Source organism: Catharus ustulatus, chromosome 3 (assembly GCF_009819885.2).
Source record: "Catharus ustulatus isolate bCatUst1 chromosome 3, bCatUst1.pri.v2, whole genome shotgun sequence".
Lineage (NCBI taxonomy): Eukaryota > Metazoa > Chordata > Aves > Passeriformes > Turdidae > Catharus > Catharus ustulatus.
Genome location: NC_046223.1, coordinates 116,599,196 through 116,618,121, shown reverse-complemented (window position 1 = coordinate 116,618,121; position 18,926 = coordinate 116,599,196). Strand labels below are relative to the sequence as shown.

At 50.8% G+C, this 18,926-nt stretch overlaps 1 protein-coding gene across 1 annotated transcript; it reads right to left on the bottom strand.

Annotated features, from left to right (window-relative positions):
• Nucleotides 1-1,659: 1,659 nt before the first annotated feature.
• PAQR8 (progestin and adipoQ receptor family member 8) lies at nt 1,660-15,975 on the bottom strand. Its single transcript, XM_033055213.1, has 2 exons — nt 15,936-15,975; nt 1,660-6,490 (listed from the first exon to the last, which is right to left on the bottom strand). The coding sequence occupies exon 2, from the start codon at nt 6,452-6,454 to the stop codon at nt 5,396-5,398; it is 1,059 nt and encodes a 352-aa protein (XP_032911104.1). The 5' UTR covers nt 6,455-6,490; nt 15,936-15,975; the 3' UTR covers nt 1,660-5,395.
• Nucleotides 15,976-18,926: the final 2,951 nt, after the last annotated feature.

Sequence of the window (18,926 nt, the reverse complement as noted above, 5' to 3'; positions counted from 1 at the left end):
CCAACAGAGAGCTGACAGGGGGAGTATGTACTGTAGTATTCCAGTATCTGAAGGGAGCCTACAGGAAAGATGGAGAGGGACTACTTACAAAGGGGAATGGCTTCAAAGTTAAACTGGAGAGTAGATTTGGATTGGATATTAGGAAGAAATTATTTAGTATGGGGTTGGTGAGGCCCTGGCACTGGTTGTCCAGAGAAGCTGTGGATGCCCCATCTGAGGAAACATTAAATGTTGGATGGAGCCCTGAGAAACCTGGGATGGTGGAAGGTGTCCCTGGACATGGCAGCAGGTTGAGATGATCTTTAAGGTCTCTTCCAACCCAAACCCTTCAATGATTCTGTGATTCACAGTCCAAGAGGTTTCTGGAATGCAGTGCTGGTAACTCCCTCCTCTGAGTGATGGAGGAGCCGACAAGGAGTGGAGCTTTGCTGGACATCAGGCTCACCAGGCATAGTTCACTGGGAATGTGGGAGTCAAAGGCAGAGCTGGCTGGTGGAGTTCAGGATCCTGAAGGAAGGGAGGAGGGTAAACATCAAACATTTATACTTCAGACTCTGGTCTGTTCAAAGGCTTCTATCCCCTTGGTAAAGTGCCCTGGGATAAGGAGGCCTGGGAAGAGTCATCTCCAAGTTCAAGAATAATCCATTCTGATGACCAGGAAGCTGGGCAAAAATTCCAGCAGGCCTGCATGGATAAACAGAGAGCTCCTGGAAAAACTCAAACACAGAAGCAGCAGAGAGAAGGTGAAAGCAAGGACATGGATAGAAAGGAATAGAGACATTATTTGAGTGTGTGGGGATGAGGAAAGACAAAGCCCAACTGGAATTTGGCCAGAAATGCCAAAGACAAGTAGAAGGGTTTCTGTAAGGTGACAAAAGGGAGAGTAGGGGAAATGTTGTGGGCCCATTGCTCAGTAAGATGTGGCAGCTGGCTACAGAGAACATGGAAAAGCCTTCTTTACCTCAGTCTTTACCAACAAGACCATCCTTCAGAAATCCTTGGTCTCCTGAGACCAGGGGAAAGCGCTAGAGCAAGGAATATGTACCATGGTGGAAGAGGATCAGGTCAGGGAATATTTAAAGGATTTTATAGGTGTATCTAAATCTCTGAAGGGAAGGTGCAAAGTGGACAGGGCGAGGCTCTGTGCCAAGTGCCAGGGTCAGAGGCCACAGGCACACACTGGACCACAGGAGGTTCCTCTGAGCATCAGGAAATGCTTTTTTATTGTGAGGGTGGCTGAGCACTGGCACAGGTTTCCCAGAGAGGTGATGGAGTCACCATCCTTGGAGCTATTCAAAATCCATCTCGACATGGACATGGGCAACCAGCTCTGCTTGAGCTGAGGGCTGGAACAAGTGGCCCCAGAGATCTTTTCCAAACTCAACCCTTCTGTGATTGTGGATGATGAACTAAAATTCCTCTAATCAGTGTCAAGGCAGCTGTTCTGCAATTCCCTTGTGGAATGGGAATGAAATCCAATAGGAATTGTGAAACCTTGAAAGTGCTTTGAGATGCACAGATAAAACCACACCTTATTGTTCATTATTGTAATTATTACCACTCTAATATATCCTCTCTGTAATTATGATCCCCTTTTCCTTCTAATGACTCATAACCTTCTGTAGCTGTGCATTTGAGAATTCCACACCACACCAATTGTTTTGCTTTCACAGATTTTTTTTTTCCACTAAAGTTTTTAAATAAAGATCAGTACAGTACAAAGCTTAAAATATTGTCAATGTTTTCAACAATACAAAGTCAGCAGATGGGAGCTGGGAAGGGGATGGTTAATAAGGAACACACATATCCTTCCCTGTTTCCCAAAGGAAAAAAAAAATACAAACTCTTTTGTACTTCTGTTTAGTAACAAACAATGCTTAAAAATAATCTTGTCAGTAAAAGATGTAAATTGCAAGGCACATGAGGAACCCGTCCTTGCCTCGTTACACAAATTAGGCATAAATACAAATTGAAGGCACCTGTCTCCATCCTCCCCTCCTGCTCTGTAGTGAGCAAATCCTGTCAGTGGGAATTGGCTGTGAAGAGCAACCATGGACCAGCAGACAGCAAAGAGGCTGCTCTTGATCCTCAGGTTCCTTCAGGATGAATCCCCAAAAGGAATAGCACAAGGCACATTGGGATGAATTCTCAGGAGCTGTCCTGGTTTGCAAGATCTGAAAGAACACCACCTCAGGACCAGAGATTCCTGAGGGAGAGGACTGTGCCCTCGGTCCCTTTGGGATCTCAGGTGTGCTCAACCTTTGGTGGCCAGCTCTTCACCAAACCTGGCCACTGGTCCATCCTTCCCAGGCATGCCTCCTTAGGAACACCAGGATGGAGACCTGCTCCAAGCAGAAGGTCCTGGGGGACTCAGAGAAGCTGAGCATTTATCACAGCAGCACTTTGGCTTTTTCCAGATCCAGCCCTGGTGTTCTCTGGATCACTGGCAGAGCTTCCACAGCCACTTCCCAGCTGAGATCCAGCAGACTGCAGCACGTGGAGTCTGCCCAGGAAGGCAGCCAGGTGCATAAGGCACAAGGATGAAGTTTGGGGATGAAGGGAAGAAAGAAGCTGGTTGGAGGAAGAGGAGGAGGATGGAGACAGGGATGAAGGAAGCTCCAGTGTTGGTGAGCCCCTTGTGGCACAAGGGCGCATCCTCACAGCAGCACAGATCTGTATTTCAGATCCCCACTCGCTCCACCCATCATCGTAACCAGGCGGTCGGCTCCAGGTGGGAGTGCAGGGCCAGGCACAGATGGCAGTGGCTTCACCTGAGGGGAGATGTGGGAGTGTGCAAAAACACCTCCCCTGTCACACCACTGCTCCAGAGAAGTGTCACTTCTGCTGTCACTTCAGCTCAGCCAGGAGGAGAAGATATGATCAAAAGTACCTTGGAAGAGCCATGTGGGCTCCTCTCCCTGAACGAGATGGAATTACCATACTCACCCTCCTTTGACAAGGGCAGGGCATGTCACCTGTTTTCAAACCCTCACAGGAGGGGACACCTGTGTGACCCCTTCCTTTGGTACCAGTGTAACTCCAGGTAGCAGCAGAGCAGGTTTGTATTATCAGCCATGCTCAATCCTTCTCCATTTTATCCCAGAAATGAGCTCTGGACCAGCCTGATGTACCTCTGTTTCTGCACAGGAATCCACTGATACCATCCAGCCAGTTCCACACCCAGTGCCTTGTTCTGCCTCACCTACCACAAAACCAAGGCAAATCAGGCTGTGAGAAAAAGCTGCTCCCACTGGAAGCCTTTTCTCAAACTGGGAGGAGACCCACAAACAAAGCCAGAGGCCACAGAGGGAGCAGTCCATCAGTGCAGATGAGTGAGTTGAGCAGCCAGCTGCCATGCAAGGAGGAACTGCTGCTGGCCTCCACTCCAGCCCTTCCCTGCCAGCAGCTGCATTGTCCAAGTGAGCTGGCTCAGAGTTAAAACCAGCTGAAAATTACTGACATTTTTTCAGTAGGATTGGTTTCCCAGTGGTCCCTCTCCCAGCACCGGCTCGCTCTGTGGTGAGATGAGCTTCTGTACATGGGAAGAGTTTCAATGAGGTCCAAGTGGGACCACCCCTGCTTGGCATCTCCCCTGAGGCAGATTTTCTGCTAGGTCAGCATGGCTGAACCATCTGTACCATCAAAAACACACTAGGAAATCAAGTAATTAATTTGTAAGCTGAAGCCAGGACTGGTGAGAAAGGGTGGACCTGATGACCTCCTGAAGGCTTTCCTATGATTTCTTCTCCTATACTCCAAACTTAATTCCCTCTCCCTTTGTATTTAATTTTCTGTGGGGCCATGAGTTACAAATTTACCTACTAAACACATGACCAGCAAAGTACCTATTTACAGGCCTGTTTTCCACCACTTATTAACAAATCTGTTGTCTGGCCCACCTTGTTCCTCCAGCAGGACAGCACTTTCCTTCAGGTTAACCCAACTAGGAGGCGCTGCAGATATAAAATCCCAAAGCAAAGCCTTTCTGGATAACAAATCCCATGCACACACATGGAACACGAACACACACACACACCTCAAGAGCTAAAACACAGATGAAGTGCAGAAATCAGTGCTTGTCCTCACCAACCACATCCCCAACCCTACACTCTGCCTGCTCAGAACCAGCAATCACAATTCATTTGCCTGCCCTTGGGTTCAGTGAGACAAATCCGTGGCTGGGACAGATCCCATGGATTCCTTGGTTTCAGCAAGGATTTAAACCTCCTTGGTGGCTCCATGTTCAACATTCCCCCAAGGCAAGCACAGAATAGATTCTTCTAGTGGGGGACATGGTAGTCCAGTCTTTGTTACCTTGGACAGGAGTGACCCATGGACATTAAGTGACCCTGACCACTATCTTTGCTACTCCACAGAGGAATCACCAAGTCCCAAGGACAAACCCATCCTGAGGTTGTGCAGGACCCTAATGTTGTCACCCTGCTCCTGCATTTTGCTGTTCCACCTTCATTTAACACTGATAAAAACATGCCAGAATCACAACCCCAATGGTCATAGAACAGCAACCCTTCAGCTCCAAGGTCAGTTTTCCCCAATGCTCACCAAGGACACAAAGCACCATTAAGAGGGGAATAAAGACTCCTTCATCTTGACACCCTTTTAGCCATGACCTCAGTAGTGCTGTTGCAGGTGCAGAGCCTTTCCTGTATCGAACAGATCAAATCCAAGTTATTCCACATTTCATGGACATTGCTAGAGGTTGGTCAGACTCCCTAGACAGATGACACAGAGCCAGTTTGTCCCAGAGGACCCCAGGTTAAGCCTGGATCTCCAAAGATGTTTTCCCAAAGCCATCTAAGTGACCTGGCACTGACACACTTGACAAGGCAAGTGCAGAGAGAACCTGGCTGGAACAGTGGAAGGATTCTAGCAGCCACGGTGCCACACATGCCCTCACACCCACACCCTAGAAACACAGACTTCCCAAAACCTTCCTACTGCCTTTGATAGGAACAGTTCTCACACAGATATGGCAAAACCCAGAGAGGTCATCACATCCAGCTGTGGTCCTCATGGTGTTGTGAGCCCTGGCACACCTTTCTACAGTCCCACAGCCTCCAGGCTGCCCTCCCTGACCTTCAGCAAGGTCTCACCCACACCTCTACCAGAATGATCAAGGAACCTCTGCCTATTCCAGCATCCTTGGTTCAGTGACTTGTTCTGGCCTAAAACACTCCATGTCCCCCCCTGGATGGCAAAAGGCAATCCCTGCTGTGAAAATGCATCCAGCATGAAGTGTCCAGCCCTCCATCTGAATCCAGGGTCCTGGTTAGTCACGGTGTGTTAGGCAAGTAAGACAGTCATGTCTCTAGTATGTTATGCCCCCTTCTCTTGACTTTCTCTGGTGATGTCATGCCTGTCACATCTGTGACTCTCAGGAGTCCTTTTTAGCCAGGCTGGCCTTGATCCTGCGTCGCAGGATGTAAGCTGTGATGGCACTACAGGCCACCAGACCGAAAAAAGAGATGCAGGAGAGGTAAACGGTGAAAGGCCCGTGTCTCTTCAGGAGAATCTCCTGCCTGTTCTTGTAATCCAAAAGAATGGCCTCCAGCTGTGACAGGGTGCAGATGGCCAGGAAGGTGTGGAAGATCTGGTGGGCGTGGCCAACAATATCGCAGGAGCCAGGGAAGTATTTCTCAGGGACAGGGCAGGAAAAGAAATAAGCACTGATAAGGAAAAACAGTATCTGGTACGTGTGGTACCAAGCAGCATCTTCTTCACAGCCCCCCAGATGACACACAACCACCCGGTGAGCCACGGGACTGATATCCAGGATGAAAGCCAGCCCTGCTGGGATCACCTGGCACATCTTCCTCATGATGGGGTAAGGCCTTCGGTACCGATATTTGGCGTAGCAGCAGCCGGCACAGGACAACCAGCCACAGAAAGCTGCTGCTGGCAGGAAGAAAAGCCAGAACTTGTCGTACCAGGCTTGGTCAGAGCTGTAGTAGAAATGAGCCAGGGCACTGCCATACTGGTAGATGCTGACTCCAACATAGTCCACGAAGTAGAAGGTGTAGTGGTACAGCTCCGACTTGGACTGCAGCAGGTGAGCCAAGAGGCTGCAGGTCAGGTAGGTGACAGAGGAGAGGACAAAGATGAGCAACGGCAAGGACCACGCGTCCACGGGCAACTGCTCGGCCTCCACAAACGTCTTGAACCTCAGCAGCACGGCCAGAGCCGCCAGGAGATGAGTCCACACGTTGACCACCTCGTTGTGCTTCTGGAAGAGGCTGAGGAAGTAATAGCGCCAGTCCTGGCCGGTGGGGCGGTAGCCGCTGTGGATGTAGGGCTCGCGGAAGAGCTGCGGCACCTCGCACTCCTTCACCGTGCACGGCATCTTGGGGAAGCCGTCCTCCAGCAGCCGGGGCAGCCGGCTGAGGTGCTGCCCGCTGAGGGACAGCGTGCTGAGCCGCTCCAGGATGGCTGTCATCCTTCAGCCCCGCACCAGGGAACGTCGTCTTCCTCTCTGTGGGGAGGGGAGAGAGAGGAAATGTTAGTGGTGGTGCACCGGGGAGAAGAGCATGCTGCTTCCCGGTGGGATTAACCACAGCACCATGGAGATGCTGGCCCTCAGAGCACCTTCCAGTGCTTAAAGGGGCTCCAAGAGAGCTGGAGAGGGATTTTGGACAAGGGTCTGGAAGGACAGGACACAGGGAATGGCTTCCCACTACCAGAGAGTAGGGTTGGATGGGATATTTGAAGGAATTCCTCCCTGTGAGGGTGGAAAGACCCTGGCACAGGGTGCCCAGAGAAGCTGTGGCTGCCCCTGAATCCCTGGAAGCATCCAAGGCCAGGCTAGGTAGGGCTTGGAGCAACCTGGGACAGTGCCAGCTCCTCCATTCCATTCTGCCCTGTGTTTTGGAAAGGCCCCTCTAGAGCTGAGAAAATAAGAGACCATGGACTGGCTCAAGCAGCAGTTCCTGTGCAGTCTTGGTATTACCTACTTCCTTCTCCTGCCACAGATTTAGGTTCCAACATTCCTCCAGAGTGCAGCAGGAACACCCAGAGTTCAGATCCCTTCTGCAGGGAGTTACTAGGATTTACATGGGATTTACAACTGGCACAGGGTGCCCAGAGAAGCTGTGGCTGCCCCTGAATCCCTGGAAGCATCCAAGGACAGGCTGGACAGGGCTTGGAGCAACCTGGGACAGTGGAAGGTGTCCCTGTCCATGGCAGAGGGTTGGGTAAAGATGATCTTACAGATCCCTTCTAACCCAAACCATTCCATGGTTCTATAAATACAGTCAAGTTTAGGGGTACCAGATCTCCTGTGGAGTTTAGAGTAGGGTCTGAGGAGTACCAGATTCCCAGAGGTATGTGTTCCCTGACCTAAATTCAGCCCAGAGGAGGGTGGCAGAGCCAGGAGAGCCTGCATCAGATGGGCACAGCAATGTCACAATGTCACAAGCCTGCCCTTCCTCCCCACTTCCTCAGGCACTCAGCTTGGAGCCTGTTCAGGAGCCACGAGCTGCCAACACAGGGCTGCAGGAAGCAGTTAGTTGGCAAGAAAGCATCTGATGATTTATGAAGGTGATTTTTCACCCCTTACCCCAGAACAAAATGCTCAGGGACAAAACTGGGTTGTAAATGACTCATCTAAAGGATAACCAGCCTGTCTGCACATGAGTTAAGAGTGTCCCAACCAAATCATGGAGATTGCAAAGAAACTCAAGCTTCCCTATCACACAACTTGCCCATGGGTTACTGCAGTGAGTATGGAAGAGGGAGAAGTGGAAAAATCCATAGTCCCAAACCTGCAGCCCTCATCCCTCCACAAGTAAGAAGCATCAGAACTGAGAAGGACTGAAGAAATTAGAGGCTTCACATCCAAGCTGGCTGCAGTTTGGGTACAGTTTGGGAGCATCCATGGAGCCAATGCTGAGGGACTGCCAGAGAAATCCCTGGATGCTCAGAGCAGCCAAACCCAGTGCTGGGCACTCCTCTGCCTGCTCTGCTCCTTGGTAACCTCCAGACTTGCTAAGCTGTGGCTGGCAAGATTCAGATTCGGGGCACAGCAGGATCCTAATGTGTGGAGAACAACTCCTGGCATTCAGTGAAATTAATTCCCAATATCCCCTGTTTCTCAATAACCTCTCTTCCCTGCTGGTGTTTGGGTCATACAAAACAGAGGAGAATTCATCACAAATGCTCACGTTAAACTGAAATTGGTGGTGATGGGGCCCCACCAGACTGTCCTTTGAAACTAACACACACAGGTTTGCATGAGCAGAATCTGTCTCCTAAGCTTACATGCATACAACTGGAGCTGCAGGGGATGGAGGCACCAAAAAAAAGGAAACACAAATAAGTATTTTGCCTGAATGTGGAAAACAGCCAGTTTTTCTCCTGGGACATGACTGTGTCCAGAAGTGAGACACCAATAGTTTGTGTGGGCACCTGGTCTAGTGAAGGTAGTGAAGGTATCCCTGCTCATGGCATGGGGCTGGAACTAAGGGAACTTTAAGATCCCTTCCAACCCAAACCAGTCTGTGATTCTGTGATGGGAGACCCCTCCTAGGCTGTGATACAGAGGACAGGACAGTGTTAAACACCATGATAGAATTTTCTGGAAGCAAAGAGGTGGGACCTGGCAGTCCCAGGGTGAGACAACACAAAGGGCAAAGTCAGAGCAGACTGTGAACCAGGTAGCAAGTCTCACTTCCTGTAGAAACCCAGAGCATCTGATAAGAGACAAAATATTTTCATGTTGCTTCTGTACTCTGGCAGAGGGGAGTTGGCATAATTAGGTTTCATTTTCCAGAATATTCTTTCTGCCCTACACTGCCTACACTTTCTCCCTTAGCATCTCTCAACACTGGAGGTTTTTATGCCGTGTTTGCCACTTTGTCTGCTGTGTTTGATGGAGCTGCCTTAGCCACAGAAGGCAAAATGGTCCCTGGAAATGCTGTTTTAGTTTCACAGATGTGTAATGCTGAAGACAGCACACTTGCTGGGGAGTTGATGTGCACACTCATAAAGACTTTGTTTCTCTCCTAAGGGTCTGCAGGATCCTGATCCATGATGGGATATGCAGTCCATTCACCAGGTGTGTATCCCTGTGCAGTTACATGCCAAAATTTAGGGAGGTGAGCCAAATTTTGACTTTGGGGCACTCCTATGAGGGCATGGTGTGAACAGGAGGCAACACTCACTCTGCCCTGTCCCAATGCACAGCCAGTCTATTCTGGCTTCTTGTAGCTAATGGAGTTCATTCATAAATCATGGAATTGTGCAATGGTTTGGGATGGAAGGGATGTTAAGATCATCTCATTCCAACCCCCATGGGCAGGGACATCTTCCAGTATGCCAGGTTGCTCCAAGCCCTGTCCAACCTTGGACACTTCCAGGGATGGAGCAACCACAGCTCCTCTGGGCACTCTGTGCCATGGCCTCACCACCCTCTTAGGGAAGAATTTTTTCCTGCCCATGGTAGAAGAGTTGGAATAAAATTATCTTTCCAACCCAGACCATTCTGGGATTCTGTGACTCAGTGATCATAATGGTGAGGCAGAAGAAAGGACTTGCTGAAGAGTGAACTCTAGCACAACAGGAACTGAAAACCAGCTCCAAGAGGGCACAGACCTGCAGGAGAGCAGAGAAAACTGCATGTAAAGAGCAAAGGCAGCACATGGGAGGGTGGCAGTTGAGCCTGGGAATAGGAATGCATGGGAATTCAGTCCATGGGCTGCCTGCTTTGCATGCTGACAAGGGTGTGAGAGAGACAGGCAGCTTCTGTCCCAGGCACAGCCTGGCTCCGGCTTGCACCGCTCGTGCTCATGCCAGGATTTTGCCAGAGTTTCATCCCCAGAGCTCAGTGCATGCAGCGAGCATCACCTCAGAGAGCCTGGGCACTGCACATCTCCCTGACAGCACAGATTATTCCAGGCAGGCTTTCAGAGCTGGAAAATGCCAGTTTTAAACAGGCTGTGAGGGGCAGAGATTGTCAAAATAATAGTCCAAAATCACAAGAAACGCATCTGATGCTGGGCTGAATCAGGAACCTGGTGGCCTGCTGATTTCAAACCTTGTGATACGAGCCAGTGAGTACAAGTTGGTCGTTTCCAGCAATCATGTGATGGGACAAAGTGACGAGCGATTAACGTTAGAAAAGAGAGGGAAAGAGAGAGAAAAAAAACAAAAACCAACAAAAACACACCGACCCAGAAACCCAAGGTCAGCACTGGCTGTTTCACTTTCACAGAGCTCCTATTCTTTTCCCTTCACGGAGGCGTAGGAGCAGCTGAAAGCCACATTCATCGGCGGGGTGTCTCGTTGAGATTCCGTCCTCACCCCCATCTCCGGGGGATTCAGTTATTTTGGCTGCTCCCAATTAACAGCAACCAAGTAGCGTTTGTTCAGGGAGGGAGCTGCAAGGCGAGAAGGAGGGCGTGGATGATGGCCAGGCTGGATCATTACATCCACAATAAAAACTCCCGGCACAGGAGGACAACGATCCTGTTCCAATTTTTTCTCTCCCTTTTGAAGAGGGTAATTGGAAACCCGAGCTTTTTCTCAGCTCTTGTGCTTTTTGGTCACAGTCTGATGGAAGGGTTTGAATGAGAAAATTTCCTACAGTGTACAGTCGATTTTCCCACCGAGTTCACTGTCTGGGACTGAGGATGGATCAATGTGATAGATTTGCTTGCAGACTGGTATTCAGGCATCAGAGGTTTACACAGGCTTCCAAAAAGGCAGTAGTTCCTGGTAAACAAAGCAGGGAGGACCAGGAGTACTCAGCTTTGGGGAAGTCTTTAATAAATGCATAGCATTTAAAACAGAAAAAAAAAGAAGCGGTTGTGGACAGCACAAAAATAACGGCAGTGGCCAAAAGACTGGTTTGGAAAGCTGCAGGTGATTAATGCCTCAATTCCTCTCTTCTGGCAGTTGAGCAAAAGTCCCTGTGGGGACTACAGGTCATTTTGAAGCTTGAGGTTTTATTGTGACCCCTTCCTACATGGGGTTAACTTTGGTATCATGCCAGGGAGCACTTCAGCTCTGGGAGAGGCGGCACCAGGGCTGCACCCAGCTCAGAGGCACAGGATAAGCTCCATCCCAAACCCTGTTGGCTGAAGGCTGGTCCTCCCTGAGCACAAACATCTCCTCCTGTAATGAAACCATTCTGCAGGGCTGGAGAAAATGGGAGCACAATGCCAGCTCCTCCATTCCATTCTGCCCTGGGTTTTGGAAAGGCCCCTCCAGAGCTGAGAAAATAAGGGACCATGGACTGGCTCAAGCAGCAGTTCCTGTGCAGTCTTGGTATTACCTGCTTCCTTCTCCTGCCAGAGATTTAGGTTCCAAACATTCCTCCAGAGTGCAGCAGGAACAGCCAGAGTTCAGATCCCTTCTGCAGGGAGTTACTAGGATTTACATGGGATTTACAACTGGCACAGGGTGCCCAGAGAAGCTGTGGCTGCCCCTGGATCCCTGGAAGTGTCCAAAGCCAGGTTGGATGGGGCTTGGAACAACCTGGGATAGGAGAAGGTGTCCTGCCCTTGGCAGGGGGGATGAACTGGATAAGCTTTAATGTCCCTCCCAACCCAAACCACTCTGTGATTCCATGATCTGATGGTTTGTGCCACGGACCAGCCCTGCCAGGGCAGGCAGAAGGGTGTGAAGGACTTATCTACACTCCAGCATCGAAGTGGAAATCCCCACAACCAGAGAGGGGCCAGGGGCTTGAGGCTATGAAATGGGAATCTCAGCCCTCATCTCCCTGATGGAAACGAGGTATTGTGCTCCTAATGCACTGGGCAGTGCTGGGACTACTTAACAATGCATTGCACAGAAGATTTCATTTCCCTTGGGGCACTTAAGTACCCTGTTAGATTTACATCAGCCCAATTCCTGTCACTCCTCCAACAGGGACATGCACAGGCTGGGATGCTCTGGAAAGTAAAAGGTGATGCCATGTGATTTACTGAAGGGCACGACTTAAAACAACCTGTTCTGTTAAGAAAAAAGGTCAAAATAAAGGTGGAAAATCTCAAATAAAAGAAGATGGCTCAAATTCTCCCCTTCTCTACACACACACAGAGCATGCAGGCCAAGCAGGGTTTGTCCAAGCTTGCATCCCTCAGGAAACGAACGTCCCGTGATGCTGGGAGACGAGCCATGAAAGCCAGTGGGAGGTGGCAGGATCCCCCACGGAAGCCATGGCACTGTCAGCTCCCCTGCAATTCCTGGCTTGGAAGAGAGCTGGGCCAGCAGCCAGCTCAGCCGTGCTGAGCAGCAAGTGCCTCTTGACATGGGCTCAGCATTGCCTGAGCTTTGGGATGGGGCCAGGGGATGAGAGCAGTGGAGCCAGCACGGGGAACGCTGTGCTCGGAGGGCACAGAGAAAAACAAAGCTGCTGGCAAATGCCACATCCCTGCAGCAAAGCATCCCAACAAGGGGGTGTGGTGGTTAGGGGAGCAAAGCAGGGGAATGGAACCCCAAAGTTAGGAAACTAAAGGTTGAATGAGGCTGGTGGTTTTATTGTGAGAGTCCAAGCATCATGTGCATGTTGATTTTCACAACATCAGGCTCTCAGAGATCAGCTGGGCTGGCTTGGCCATTCCTGTGCTGCTGCACCCCTCAAATCGGTGGCCACACACAAACTGTCAGCCAGGAACAGCTGTGCTATCTGCCAAACCATGTTAGGGAATGGCACAGTTCTGGTTTGCTGTGATAGCATAGCTGCAGTTTCCTCATGCCTAACCCAGGTTAGAGCTTGGTGATGCTGCTGCTAACACAGTAAATAATTCCTGAAAAAAAAAAGAAAAAGAAAAAGAAACCCACCTGCAGCACCAGTTAATATTCACTAATTCTGCCCACAGACCCTGGCTGAGAATTCTCTCCTCTGGCAAATCCACTCCCTCTGTATCAAAATTGGTTCAAGGGCAAGGTAATATTCTGCAGCTTTTCTTCCTGATCTGACTAATCCTTTGCTGTTTGTGCTTTCCTGATCCACTCACCACATTCTGTTCCCACACACAACCAACACAGCACACGATGCTTTGGGGCTGGATTTCAGGTGTCTGTGAAACCCTTGGATGAGTCCACCAAGAATCAAACCAGACCAGGACACAGTCCCAAGCTATAACCATCAGGCTGCTGAAGCGTCAGCACACTCCTGGGCATGGTTTTGGTCCTGCCACCCCCACTAGTCCCTGCCTGCTGTGTTCAGCCATGCAGGGATCACTGATGGACTGGAACTGTTTCCAGAAACTGGAATTGTGCCAGCACAGTTCCTGGGGGTTTTCCCCTGCACTGACTGAAAAAGGAGCCTGGATTTGTCACAGCAGCACTGCACTTTCACCTCCTAGATTTCCTTCAGCACTAATCTTCCTTCAGTGCATTTAGAACTGGGAACTCCTGCTAACACAGGGAGACCTCAACAAGCCATCCAACCCCTCCACACTCAGATCCATCTGCTGATGGGACAACCCTGGAACCATCTGCCTGCGGGCACAGCAACCAAACCAAACTGGCCCTGTGCTCTTTGTGGGTTCAAATCATCCCCAAAAGAACCTCTGGGCTGAGGCTGCTCAGCTTTGCTGTCATCCACAAAAGCCTCTTGCACAAAAACACAGGTTTTTTTTTTTAAGGCTGTGGATTTTAGAGCTTTGGTCACTCGAAAAAAATGTATGTAAATCATGCAGAGCCCTGCGGCTGCTGCGGGCAGAGAGGAGGCTCTGCCAGGGAGAGACTGCAGCCCTGTGCCAACCCCGTGGAGCTGTGAATTCTCCTCCCCCCTGCACTAAAAGTCTTTGTCCCCATCCAGGACCCAGTCCCATTTAACCCCATGGCTTCTCCCAGCCAGGTTCTAGGTTTGCAGCGACAGGAGTGATGCCCTTCCTGGAGGCTACAAAGCTCCAAGGAAGAGCCAGATTCCCTCCACAAAAGGGATGCAGGCTGTGCTGCATTCACTTGCTTAGAACCCTATCCAATCCCAAGGATTTGGTGGGGCCTGGAGGGTGGGAAGGAGCTGGGAGCAAGCTTCCCCTTACTACTTGGAAGTGCCCAAGGCCAGGGCTTGGAGCAACCTGGTGTAGCAGAAAGTGTCCCTGTCCATGGCCAGGAGCTGGAACTGGATCATCTTTAATATCCCTTCCAACCCAAACCATTCCATGATCCTGTGAAGGATGGAGCTTACAATGTATGGCACCTATACATCTGCAGCCTCCCTGGGTATTTCTTCTGCTGGAATTTACTAATGATTAATTGTTTATGTGATTAAAGGGCCACAGGTCTGAACCCACGAGCAAGGGTTACCCTGCAAACTGGCAGATAAAAAATTAAGCTGGTGCTTGACTCAAGACGTGCAAGTAGCTGCAAGCTCACACATGTGACCTGGTGGTGGCAGCTCCCTTGTCCCCAGCCTCGCTGGCACGGCCATCCCTCCCTGCATCCACAGGGACACAGCCCTCTGCTCAGCCACTGTGGCTGCAGCTTCAGCGTAAACAAATAAAAGCAATTAATGCCCAGGAAACAGAAAATCCTGCAGGGTGCAGGGCTGTTAACCCACACCTTCCCCTGCTGCATGGAAGGAAATGTGCAACTGTGTGGTTTGGCCTGATGAGCCCTGAGTGGGTTTCTAGGACTTGTTTGCAGCACATATTACCACAGCACCCCAAGGCAGGAGCAGTCTGCTGCTAGAATTCAGAATTCATGGCTGCCTGTCCCCTCCCTGCCCTGGCAGAGGGCAAAAACAGATTTCAGACCTGCTGCATTCATCCTTTTTCATTACCTCTCTGTAACTTCAGTCTTTTTCAATTATTGCTGCCAGGGCAGCACTACACTCCACCTCATCCTAATCCACAGCAAGCCATCCTAGAATCCTAAAATGTTTTGGAAAGGACCTTCAAGCTCGCCTCGTTGTGGACAGGGACACCTTCCACCATACCAGGTTGCTCCAAGCCTTATTCCACCCTAAAATCCTCTAGCTAGCAATATGTAATTCATGTCCCAGCTCTGAAGCCACAATCCCACAGCATCCCACAATAAATGCAGCTCTCCATCCCCGTGAAAACCTGTGTGTCCCAGTCAAAGCCACCTAGGTAAAGCTACTGGGATGCCTGGGATGCTCCACACCCAGTCCTGCTCATGCCAGAGAGGAAGTGGTTTGACACTAAACAGCTGTTAAACGTTTACCTGAACTTATATATCTATATATTTGTGTTCGAGAAAACCAGAACACCTTAAGACTGTCTACAAGATTTACGCCGGGTAGGGAAAAAAAAAAAAAAAAAAAAAAAAGGAGAGAGATGCTTGTTTTCAGCCAGGAAAAAAAAAAAATCCAGATGGGATATAGGGGGAGGGAGAAGATCAGCAGGGAACAACCCTTGGGTGACCCTTTGGGGACGCGCCCCAGCTCGTGCAGCTCCAAGGCAAACACCGGGAGCTGGTTCTTCTCCCAGCTCACGGCTGAGCTATGCATCTCCTTCCCCTGGCCTCCAGAGCTCCCCGGGTGTCAAAGTCATTCAAGGAACATCCGCCCACAGCCGTTTCAAACAAACACCGAGGAAAACCACTGCCCACCTCTCTCCTTCAGGAAGCCCTTGAGATACCGGTAAAAAGGGAATTTCAGGGGAAATCCGTGTTTCCCTGCTCATCCCTCCCCTCTTTAAGCACACACCTGATGAACCACAATTGTGCATGGCACAGAGTGAAAGATCCCGCATCCCCCTGCATCCCAAGGGTGTCTGCAAGCACCTTGCACCGCACACCCCCGCACCCATCCCGGCATCCCGCTTGTCCCGCACGGAAGGATGCTCCGGGGGATGCAGCAGCGGGGAGCTCGCTGCGGACCCCGGGCGGGATGTCCCGGGTGGAGAGGAGGGGAGTGCAGGGAGGGGACAGCCGGCACCCACCGCCCGCAGTGCCCGCTCTCCATCTCCCGCACTCCATGTCTGCACTCACTCCGCACTCACCGCTCTCGCTGTCCCCGCTGTCCCCTCGGTGTCCCCTCGCTGTCCCCTCTCCCTGTCCGGTCCCGCTGCCGCCGCCGAGCCCGGCGCCTCCGGGAGCCCCCGCGGCCGCCCCGCGCATGCGCGCCCCGCCCCGCCCCGGGGAGGCCCCGCGGGCCCGGCCCGGCCTAACCCAACCCAGCCTAACCCAATACATCCCAACCCAACCCAACCCAACCCAGCCCAGCCCAACCCGGCTTAACCCAACCCAGCCTAATCCAACCCAGCCTAACCCAATACATCCTAACCCAACCCAGCCCAACCCAGCCCAGCCCAGCCCGGCCCCACAAAGTGTGGCTCAAACCCGCGGCTAACCCCACCAAATCCCGTCACCTCCGCTGTGGGTGCGGAGCAGAGCCCAGTGACACATCTGGGACAGGGGTGTAAAAGCACAGAGTCACAGAATGGTTCAGGTTGGGAGACATCTCCAAAGTTATCGAGTCCAACCTGTGACAGGTCCCCAGCCCAGAGCTCTGAGTGCCACATCCAGTTATTCCTTGGAATGGGGACTCCAAACCTTCCTGGGCAGTTCCAATGCCTGACCACCCTTTCCATGGAGAAATTCCTCCTGATGTCCAACCTGAACCTCCCCTGGTGTAACTTGAGGCCATTCCCTCTCCTCCTGTCCCTGTTCCCTGTTCCCAGACCCCGACCCCCCTGGCTGTCCCCTCCTGTCAGGAGTTGTGCAGAGCCACAAGGTCCCCCCTGAGCCTCCTTTTCTCCAGCCGAGCCCCTTTCCAGCTCCCTCATCCTCTCCTCATAGGATTTACAAGTCATTGCAAGGTGTTTGGAGATGGGAAGGGACCTCCAGAGGTCTCCTGATTCAGTCCTGGAGATCACTGTCAAAGATGGGAGATTCTACATTTAAAGTAAAAATTACAGGACTAGAGGATATGGACACCCACTGAAGCACAGGAGATTTCTCTTAACACCAGGAAATGCTTTTTTATTGTGAGGGTCACCAAGAACTAGCACAGGTTGCCCAGCAAGAGATACCTCCATCCTTTGAGATATTTAAAATCCATCTTGACATGAATCTGGGCAACCTATTCTGTGTGGCCCTAAATGAGAAGGGAGGCTGGACCAGCTGACTTCCATGGAGTTGGGGAGAACCCCCTGATTTCAGTGCTGTGGGCATGCAAGTGTGGAGGAGCAGATGATTTATCACAAGATTTCCAGGCTAAAAACAGTATGGTCTCAAGCTGACTGCCAGCACTAAAATGTTTGGGCTCCAGAAAACAGGCATTTGTACCCAAATACCTTTCAGGAGCAGCCTCTGAGCTCCTGAGCTGTGCCTGGGAAATGGCTGGGAGAGGCTGATGAATCCTGTGCCAAAGCCAAGTGTTGAGTTCAGCTGTAGAGTCACCGTGACCCCAACTGCAGGTTAATTTATGAGCACAGATTTTGCCCTCTCCAGGCTCTGCCTCAGCTGGTTCATGCGGGTTTTGCTGCTCCAGCTTGTCAGAACCGCTGGTTTTTGATGGGTTTATGAGAAAAACAGATGGGTTTATGAAGAAAACAGAAGGACTGCTTGTTCTGCAGGGAGAGGATCCACAGAGAGGCAGCCCAGGAATGCGACTTTGTGGCTCTGATAAGATCTCTGCAGCCTGGGTGAAGGTTCAGCACATCTCAGCACAAATCTCACAGCATGTGGGTGAGGCAGTGCCCCCAAAATGAGAAGGGAAAACATCCAGGGTGAAAAACATGGGAAGGAACCTCAATTTTTCCCTGTCATTGCACTCAGGGATGTGGATGAGATACAGCTGGCAGCTCCCAACACCCTCAGTGACATCTTGCACTCATTTTCTGTCCCTCTAAGACTTCTCCTGAAAGACCCATAATACTGCACCATCATCCTCCTCATTCCTTAAACTGGGAGGCGATTCTGCCCCTCTGCTTCATCCTGGTGAGACCCCAGCTCCAGATCTAGGAATCCCAACATCAGAGGGATGTGGAGCAGCTGGAGAGAGTCCAGAAGAGAGCTGGAGTTCCTCTGCTCTGAAGCCTGGGACAGCTGTAGGTGTTCACCTTGAGAAAAAGCTTCAGGAAGACCTGGGCGCCTCTTCCAGTGCCCAAAGGAACTCCAGGAAAGCTGGAGAGGGACTTGGAACAAGGGATGGAGGGACAGGACAAGGGGCAATGGGCAATAGAGGGCATAGGAGTGGGACAAGCCAGGCAGATGGGGATGGTGGGGGGTGACACACCTGCTGTAACATGGACATTGCAATGCTGCACCTATTTTACTCCAGTGAAAGGTTTTACCTCATTTAACTTGAGGGCACGCCCCATGGGAAGGGCAGCTCTGTGTGGGATAACTGCTCTCCTGGGTGGGTGCTCACAGCCTGTTTTGCACCCCAAGCCTGGTGGATACTGCACAGGGATCTTTTTGATTAAAGATCTCTTTGGTCACACCAAGCCACACTCTGTATTTCATCTCAGACTTACCCTGCTGTGCTGCAGTCTCTGTTACTCCCAACTATTGACACTTTAAATCCTGAAATGAATCACCCAGTTCCCTCCAAGTCAAAACCCAGGTGTGGTTATGTTTGCCCAGATTAGTCCCAGAATTAAGACTGGATTGTACCAGGCTGGGCTCTCCCTACCCTCTACAGTCATCTGATAGGATTCAAACATGCTTTGTGCACTCAAATATGTCCTGAATGCCTTAATTCCCCACCCAAATGTGCCTCATAGAATGGTTTGGGTTGGAAGGGACCTTGGAAGGGACCTATAAAAGGTTGTTCTATTATTTTTAGAGTTATTACTCAAAAAAAAAATTAAATCTTCTTTTGTGAATCAGGGTCTCCCTCCACCAAGAAACATCCACACACACCATGTCCACACTGTGCTGCTGAGGAGCAATGTAGCAGCTTTGCACCAAAGACAACTGAGGTGTTCCAAGCACCAAATGTAATCCAGAAATTAGGATGAGTTACATTTTCCCTGTGTTTGCCT

What these genes read in the sequence shown, in the direction of transcription:
- PAQR8 (XM_033055213.1), bottom strand. Translation starts at nt 6,454, where the DNA reads ATGACAGCCATCCTGGAGCGGCTCAGCACGCTGTCCCTCAGCGGGCAG.